At 44.8% G+C, this 9591-nt stretch overlaps 1 protein-coding gene across 1 annotated transcript; it reads left to right on the top strand.

The window, feature by feature from the left end:
- Window positions 1-2516: 2516 nt before the first annotated feature.
- LOC116377745 (mastermind-like protein 3) lies at window positions 2517-7564 on the top strand (the record flags this gene model as incomplete). Its single annotated transcript, XM_031839457.1, has 2 exons — window positions 2517-3335; window positions 4259-7564. Coding segments are annotated over 2 exons (1776 nt in total), but the record flags the coding sequence as incomplete, so codon positions are not given.
- Between the last annotated feature and the right edge of the window lie 2027 nt (window positions 7565-9591).

Here is a 9591-nt window from a genome sequence, read left to right as displayed (position 1 = left end):
GCACACAAATCCTCCTTTTTTGGCAGTGTGGGTGTGCGTGTGTGTGTGTTTGTGGGGGGGGGGGGGGGTGTGTTTTGACTCTTTCACATGTGAGAACTCAGAGCATGTATTTTACAAAATGTATTTTACTGCTTCTGAGCTCAAGATCTGCAGCATACACGAACTGTATATATAACTTGCATACCGCTCCAGTTAATGTAATTTTTTTGTGTGTGTGTGGGTGTAAATTGACTGAGAGGAATGAGATAAGGAGAGGAAAGTTTCACTTTCGTACTTTGTTCATTTCCGTGAAAAATATTCCTCAATTCTTTACGATAGTCTTTGTTTTGATAAACCTAGATTGCTTTTAACAATACTGAACTAGTTAATTTAATTTCACTTCCTTTAGAAAGTAAGCTAAATTTAATTAATTTTCACAAGTAAAATGTATTGTAATTAAATCTATTTAGCTGTAAGTGAGCAGCATAATCTGCTATCAATCACTCTTCTTTGACGGCATCTTAAGAATAGTCACTGACTTTACCTAGAGTAAATGTGGAAAATATGAAATAATACTGGAACTACACCATCCAATCTTTGTACAGTGACGCTAAAGGCAAGCCTGTGCCACTGCTTTTAACACAAAGATCATCCTCCTTTTGAATGAATCCTAAACCTTGGCTTTGGGTCAGAGTACAAAATGTACACCTTGGGAACCTTTCGTAAATGAGGTCCCTGTTTCCCATCTGTCATTTTAATAGCATCTGCTGTTTCTCTGCCAACTTCATTAGTGTTTGAAATTAACAGGAGTTATGAGTAAAATTGAGATTGAGAGTTTATTCAATTTCGTGAAAATCGCACAAAACCTCCATTTTATGCACTCTCATCAGGCGGCAGCCTCTGGTTCTGAATAATGAAGCTAATACGTAAGTGCCTTAAGCCTCGAACATCCCTTCCCCATCAGTGGATAGCTGCAGACTTGTAACCATTGGGAAGACTTGTACATGTTTCCATTCATATTACTATTGAGGATCCGGGCCGGTCTGGTCCACACATGCGCATCTCCCAATCCAGACTCCATTCCAGTTGGTAGCAATAATACTCCATAACGCTGTTTGCCAATTCCAATTGTTTACCTGAGCCTACATCACTGCCAACTGCCTTGCTATTCTCCCAAAGCCTGACAATATTCCTACTTTACAGGAAGTCACCAGCGTGGTGTCCTGAAACAAAGATTCACAGGAAGGTTGTAATGCACCCAGAGGTTTAATACTCCCTCACCCAGATTTTGGGGCCATGTCCTCGCTAATGCTGATAATATCTCGTAAAGTTTGTTTGCAAGCTTGTCAGAAAATGTATGTTTTGTTAAGGTGTTACCAAATATATACTGTATATTTCTCCCCTCGGGCAGATAAACAACTAAGATTTAGCTATCCATCGCAACAGCATTTGACTGATGAACCGAGCCACATAAGTGCTGTTGTTGTTCAAAATTCTATGAAAGGGTTTGTAGAGAGACAAACTCAAAATCCTGTCCAAAGCTTCCTAACACCACAGATTCACACTGACACAGTTTTTGGCCAAAGTGGACTACATTTTCCCTCAATACTTCATATTTTCAGACAGGCATTGGTAACAGTATTATTACTGCAATGAACCGTAAGCCCCGTCTCATCAATCGAACAGAAATATTAGCTAAGTGTAACGCTAGCACCCTGCTGACAATTATGTATCTATTTTCTAGACTTCGTTTTCATGTCAGCACTGCAAGAGACCGCTGTTTTCAAATGTTCAAACTTGTGAGAGTTTTTGAAAAGCACTTTTTTTTTTGGTGATGGAAAACACATGCTTAGTGCTGGTGAAAAGCCAACATGGGGAGAAATTTTAATTTCTCGTGTTGGCATGGTCTTACTCCTTTCCCTTACTCTCACTTCTCTCTTGCTATGTCTGAGTTTCTGTTTGCTGTCCCTCCATACCTCCTCTCCTTTTCAACCCAGGTCTATGATAGTGATTTCCTTAATTGCCAGCCAGTGTTCGTTAGCACCCTGTCGTTATCTCGTCTGTGCCATGACAGAGACTGTTGACTTTAGTGGATTGTGCAGTGGCTGTCTGCAGTAAGGCTAAGAATGGGGTGTGGATTTAGACTGGGCAGCTCATGTGCCCATTGGCTGATGCTAATGATTGGGAGAATACTACAGATGGTACAAGCTGTTCTTTTGATCTTTCTTTCCCTCCTTAGGAAACCTTGAGCCCAGCCTGCTCATTCCTCATGGCGAGCGCTGCTAGTCTTCTCTTTGCTTTGCCCCATGTTTTACTTGATGCTTAAGAAAATGTACACATGCATGTGCTCTGTGTGAAAATTGGTGTCATCAGTATTTCAGCCAAATTGAATCCATGCAGAAAGTACCATTGGTCTTGGTGATATTTTGATTTTCAGCTCCCCTCTGCATTCACAGGACAGTTGTTGATGTGTGTAGAGAGGAAGCAGCCTGTTGCCTTATTGATTTGGTTTGTTGCTTCCATTGTTAGCGCCCTGACGACCACAGAAAAATCTTCATATTGCTAACATTTCCCATCACTGGTGCTCCTCCAGCCCTAATCCATTTTCTCTTTCCTTTTTGTTACAGCTCCAGGAGACTGTAAAGAGGAAATTGGACAGTGCACGATCGCCCCTCAATGGAGAGCAGAACGGCATCTGTGATGGAGGCAGCTACTCACCGACTACCAAACGGGTACGGAAGGAGGGCTCTGGTGGTTTGGACTCACTAACAGGTCTCCCTAACAACAACAATAACAGCAATGTTCCACCCATCTCTCCACTGCATCACCAAATGGACATTAAGCCCTTACTTGGCGGGCCCAACACTTCCACCGGAAACAACACTACAAACAGCAATGGCAACCACGTAGGTCAGGCATCCGATGAGCTGGGAAAGAACGGTGGCAGCCATCTCGCGGACATGAAGCTGAACGGCTCGCTAGACTTGGAGGACAGCTTCGGCCTCCTCAAAGACCTGAAACAGGAGCCACTGGACGACGGAGGTGGGATGGAGTCCTCTGATCCCCAGTCTCTGTCCAATCAGAACAAACTTTTCTCTGACATCAACCTCAATGACCAAGAGTGGCAGGAGCTGATCGATGAGCTGGCCAATACCGTGCCAGAGGACGATATGCACGACCTCTTCAATGAGGACTTTGAGGACAAGAAAGAGGCAGAGTTTGGCAGGCCGGGAAACAATCAGACACCAGGCCCCCAAGATGCAGCTGGGAACACAACGGCACCACCAGCAGCAGCCCTGCCTCCTCCTCCTCAGCCTCCACAGGGAGGGCCACAGGTTCCTATGGGCTCTCCACAGGTCAGTACTAAGAGGGTCAACAAGATGTCCAATGGCAGGAGCACTCTGCCCCAAGTTGTGGCCAGTTTGGGTGATTTAGTCACATAGCGATTTTTGTATGATGTTTTCTCTAAAGAGAGAATTAAAGTACATTTGTTAGCAACAATTCATAAACCATGTGTAATCTATATGCACACTACAAATTACCGTTTATGATCCATTCCTGATGCAAGGATTGCAGGTGATGAGTAAATTGCCAATTTAAAGGTTTCAACTGCTTTTGAAACAATTTCTTCAGGAATCAGGTAATTTGAACTGCTTTTAGAAAGGAAATGGTTCTTGGTTCCAATTCATAGTAATATGTTCACACAGGTGTGTCCTTCTGTTTACTCTTTCTAAATTGCTTATACATGATTAAAACAGTGAAATGTGCAGAACAAGAAACAAACATGATTACGTGAGTAGAAATTGCCAATGCTTACACTGTGTTTTGGGGTTAAAATATAATAATGTACCTAACTGTGAGGTATTGTGGTTTGAAACAGATTTAAAACACATTTTTGTAGACATTTCAAGGGGTTAGCTATATTATATACAATTCCTAAATATTCCAACCAGGTCACAGGTGAGCATGAGTTTTAGTATATGTGCACCACCAAGATGATACCAAGCCTTCTGGCAGTAAGACTGAGAAATAACTCCAACCACAATTAATATTTTACTTCGCTGTTTATCTACAGATTTAACAAACAAAAGACAATGCGTTAATTAGAAAGCTTCAGCGGTGTTGATGGGCATATTTTTTTACTTTGGAGAGAGCCAGGCAAGCTGTCTGCAGTCTTTATTCTAAACTAAGGTCAAAGCCACCAGGTGTTGCGTTGAACTCATTTGAGAGTTCACAGTACCGGCGTCTCACGGGATTATTTTGTGTTTGGACTCCTCAGGTTCGACCATCTTCGTCAGGCCCTCAGTTTGCCACCACTGCCAATGGAACACCTCCTCAGCAACCCTTGCAGCAGTCTCCAGCAGTTGCTATGGCATCAGGTTCCCCATTGCACAACTGCGTGGCTCGCTCCCCTCAGACCCCAACCCAGGCTCAGACACAAGCAGTCTCTAGGCCTGGGAATGGATACATGATGAACCCAGGCCCAGGGGTCAGTCAGGCGGGCACAGGACCCGGAGCAGCTGGAGTTGCCCCTGGAGGTCAACCTGTTGGACCAGTGACGCCTGAACTTTCTCCAGCAGAGCAGCTAAAGGCAATGGCTCAGCAACGGGCTAAACTGCTGCAGCAGAAGCAGCAGCAGCAGCAAGCAGCTAACTGGTCCCCTGCAGGTGCTCCAACCAGTCCATATAACTCTGGTCCCTTTAACCAAGACAAACCCAACAGCCCCATGATGTACCCACCGCAAGCCTTTAACACACAACAGGGCCCTCTAGTGGCTGGGATGACCCCCAACAATGGGCCCAAGGCCCCCATGAACAACTACCTCCCTCACAACCACATGGGCATGATGGGCCAGCAACAGCCAAACAGCATCAACCAGAACACCCTGTCCAAGCAACAGCAGCAACAAACAGCAGCCATGTTGTCCTATAACAACACCAAACCGCTGAGTCACTTCAGCGGCAGCGGGGTTGATCACTTAGGCCAGAGGATGACTCCTCCCATGGGAGGGAACAATCAGGTCAAGAACCCCATGATGCCTCCCTACATGGGTGGCGGGGGAGGCGGTGGCCAGGGCGCGGGGCCCGGGCAGACCCAGGGGCCAATCCCGGGGCAGACAGCCCACCTGAGTGAGGAGCAGAAGAGGATGTTGCTGATGAAGCAGAAAGTGTTAAACCAGAACATGCCCTACAGCGCCATGCAGGCTCATGGACAGGTAAGGGAACTTTACATGTAATCAATATGGCTAGGCAAAGTTGTTTACATTGTATTTGTGCAGATAAAGTTCTTCTAGGAGGAAGGTGTCTTTCAACTGTCTGTAGATTTAGCTCCGATTCCAGAGTCATTCAACAGAAAGCATTTACTCTGGAGATGAGTTTCATGTCAGAGCGTGGTGGTGTTATCGAGCACTCAACCCATGACCTTGTGAAGAGAACAATACACCCAACAGTTTTTACTTGTCAATCCTTGGGGCGCAATATGAAATGCTGGCAGTCCGCTGGAGGTTTTCTATGAAATATACAGATAATTTGAACTCCATTTTTACGGGTAAACGGCGGAATGGCAAAGAAAATTAAAAAATACAAGATATTACAAGCTTAATAAACAGTTGACCGGGACAGATTACGGACAATGGCTCGCTGTTTTTCAAAACCTTCCAGAGGTGCAGCCAGAGAAGGTAAAATGGCGGTAGTTTCCCCAGCAACAAGCCAGGGCTGGGAATAGGCATAGGAAAATGGCCCGTCGACAGTGTATTGATGCCTCTGCAACACTAGCAGCACTGATAGCCGCCCCCCACTCCTCCTCATGCACTCACACACCACACCAAACACCAAAGCTAAACGGCTCCTTAGCTCATATCCCCAATCTGTCACAGCTGACTGATGGCTGAGATTGGACCACTAAGCCAAGCTAGCTGCTGTCATTACCGAAAGCCTACCTCGGGCAGTTTGTTTCCAGAGCCCGGCGACAGCTACAGCCAACTGTGAACGCTCCGGTGGTTCAGCCAGGTGTCAGGTGTCCTTAATAATCCACGGCACGGAGGACGTTAAGGAAGTGTGGGTGGACTATACCTTAAGAAGTATACACCTACACAAGTTAAACATCATGCTGGTGTGGTTAGTCTCATTATCTCAGGGCCATTGTTTTATTGTCAATAGAAAGTGTGTGTGCCGGTGTGTGCGTGCTTGTTGATGATTCACTTGTCAATGTTGTCCCCCTCTCCCTTTATCTCTCTGTCTCTCTCTGCCTCCCTTGTGTTCATGATATGGCTACAGTCAGTCAGTCACCTCTCCTCTTCCTCCTCCCTTCTGTTGATCGCTGCGTCTCCTGTCCTGCTCCTCCTTCTTCCTCCCCCTCTCCTCCCTCTCTTTCTCCCCCTGCCAGAGACACTCAGCACCAATAAAGGAGCAGATTTATTAATATGGGGCCTTTGTGACTGCTGCCTGAAGGGTTGTGTGTTTGTGTGCATAAGTGAGTAAGTGCGTGTCTGTGCACATGTATGTTTGTGTGTGTTTCATAGATTTAGGGAGGGGGTGGGTAGAAGGGGGAGGTGGAGAGATTTATTTGAGTGAGCAGAGGAGAATTGGAGACCGGGAAGAGACAGGAGAGAGATGTGCAGAAAAGACAAAAATGACTTAAAGGAAAAAGGCAAATGCAGAAAGAGAGATTTATTGTGGAGTGAGGATCGAGCATATTAAAAAGAAAGTCAAGGGGCTGGTAAGAGAAAATAAGTGAGCGATGCAGAATTGAGTGTCTGAAATGCAAAATATTCACAGTTCTACATGCGTTTAGCTCCATTGTAATGACATTTATTAGGGTGGAATATTTACAGTATGTGGACAACAGGTGGTACCAGTTAAAGGGCAAATCCACCGATTTTACACATCAATGTCAGTCCACCAGGGGAGCACGACACAGCCCGTGAAAACAATTGTATAATGTCTTCTGTGGCTCTGGAAGGGCTTTGTCAAGTCTGGGAAAATAACCCTGATGATGTCGTCGGGGTTATCTTGGCTTGGAGACTACAAACCTTTTCAACTAAAGTCTGCGTTACAAGCTGGAAGTATAATGTTTGACAGACAACCAGGCAGGGTCTAATACGAACACATTATGAAATTGCATTATGGGAAGTGTAGGATCCAGACCCACGCTTGGTAGTAGAAGCCAAGATATCTCAGTTTATGCTGCATTAATGTTGGTGATGTAGTTTTTAATTCGTCTCTCATGAATCCCCCAACCATTATATTTTGCAATACAAAATCTCTGAAATACTATTTTAATGGAAAATGATTTTGACACTGAGGTAACTTGATTACAAGCAATTTTTATGTCTTTGTCTTAAAAAAAAGGCCTTGGCAATCAGCTCCTTAATATGATAGTTCTCAAACATCTGTGTCCAAATTTTGGCACATTGGACAAAAAGCAGAAAAATTCTTCAGTATGTATAGTGAGAAAACTTGAAAATAATGACAACATATGCTAATTGCAATAATCAAGGAGGTGCTACTGTTTCAAACTGAAATAAAGAATAATGTTGTTTTTACACATTGGATCTTTAATTGGTCCAAACAAATGTATTCAAGTTTCTCACCAAAAACTCAATTTTACAAGATTTAATTTGAACACATCATGATGAAGTTATAATTTACCTTTGCCCAATATTCATTTTGACAGTATAGAGCTTCAACACATCATAATGTAACTCACTGGAACCTCCACTCTCACTGTGCTGCACACGGACTGCTAACAGCTAACATTAACTAGCTCTCCTCCTGACAATTTCTACACGGATTTGTTGTTCAGAATGTAGTATTATCAGGAAGAAATAGGGTAAATGAGAGTGTTTGTGTGTGAGTGTTTGCACATTACCCATCGGGCAGAATATACGGATCATGTAATCACCCATATTAGGCTTTAATCGGAGGCATTTCGGTTTCTGTTATCGGTATCAGAACAACGCTAGTAACCAGTGGTAATAATAGCAAGACAAGATAATCAGTCCTTATTATCTAAACCAGGAGAATCATGAAATTCCTTTGCGTGTGCGTCCGTGAGTGAGTGTTCATCGCTGTGTCTGTCCACGGGTAATCTCGCATTCTGCTGCAGCAAACTGGATGATATTATGACTGCATGCTGAAGGACCTCTTGTGGTTGTGGTCGCTCACACTTTGTCAAAACACCTTTTATTACCTGTTTTATACCACCATCGACTGCCTGCTGACTCTTCACTCTGAAGCTGCCCCCGGCTGGTAGGGGCTGCTTGTGATAACAAAGCTGACTCTGTGTTCAGAGACACAGTGGAGGGAAAACAGTTTGCTCACTTTTTTGTTTTGGTCAGTGTGTTTGGCTAACAGCTAACGGCTAATAGAACGACTTAAACAGCTGACTGCATTGCAGCTGTTGCTCTGCAACCAGGGAAACTGTTATTTCCTGCCTTGTCAACCGCCACATTTACACCATATTGTTGAAAAAATATACTTGAAGTCCACAGAAACGCTTCAAGTCGATGTTACACTATAATTACAGCAGTGGTCATTGCAGTGTGTATGTGTGTGTGATTGTGTATTTCTTGTTGTGAAGTAATTTTCGCTGATATGATGATAACCCCCCAGACAACCTTGGTAATGTTGTTATTTGTTTGTGTTTGGGTGAAGATTTCTTTGTCTGCATTAGTGTATGTGAACAGTAACCTTTGGGTGTTTGTGTGTGTCGTCTCACAGGTGGTGCTTAAACCGGTCTCTCTGCGCCATCCTCTCTCCCCCCCTCTGTGTGTGTGTGTGTGTGTGTGTGTGTGTGTAGCCTAGGCTAATCCAGTTAGCAGCTGCTCGGGGAAACTTCAGCCTCGCTCCTCAAAAGCTCATTAGTCAAGCTTTAATTGTTGCTCCCTCGCTTTGCATATCGCCATGACTCTAATTTATGCCCGTTGTCGCGGTTACCGTCGCCACGGTGGTGGATGTCTCAGTGGAAGCAGCAAGTGGGGGAGCAAAGGCACGTGCATGAGTCTGTGGAAGCTGCTGTTTGTGTGATCGTCTGCGTGTGACGGATGCGGTTGCCTCACTACGTGTGTGTGTGTGTAACAGAATGATTATGAGACGGATGTGGCTTGTTGCACAAGCGTGTGTGTGCAGCTGTGTGAAGCTAGCAGCTCGGGGGCGGGTCTCTGGAGTTATCTGAGTGATGATTGGGTGAGAATGGATTGACAGGTGTTGGGCTCAGAGGTGGGCTTCTGGTGTCATCCTGATAAATTGGAGCGGGACGTTGTGACTTTGTATATGTGGATGAGTACGTGTGTGTCGAAGTGAGCACATGTGTGTGTGTGTGTGCAGGAGATCACATTGTCGCACACCGACTGCAGTGCACGAAGGAGCCGACGCCGGTCTTAATATCTCTGTGAGTCACGACACAACGACAAAGCTCTTCCTGCATTCTACCTTCTCCACCCCTCTGTCTTTCCAGAGGTAAAGACTCTCTTATCATCCTATCTTTCCTTTTCTTGATCCCTTTCTCCATTCTCTTCTACTGAGAACCGTGACCTCCACAAGGTCGCAAGGGAGGCAGGCGTAACACACACACACACACAGCCCGTTTCTCACAATCACTGAAATAGAACCT

The sequence above is a fragment of the Anarrhichthys ocellatus genome, unplaced genomic scaffold (genome assembly GCF_004355925.1).
Source record: "Anarrhichthys ocellatus isolate YVR2014 unplaced genomic scaffold, GSC_Weel_1.0 scaffold1628, whole genome shotgun sequence".
In the NCBI taxonomy this organism is placed as follows: domain Eukaryota; kingdom Metazoa; phylum Chordata; class Actinopteri; order Perciformes; family Anarhichadidae; genus Anarrhichthys; species Anarrhichthys ocellatus.
Note: the sequence above shows the minus strand (reverse complement) of the source record. Positions and strands in the feature narration are given on the sequence as shown.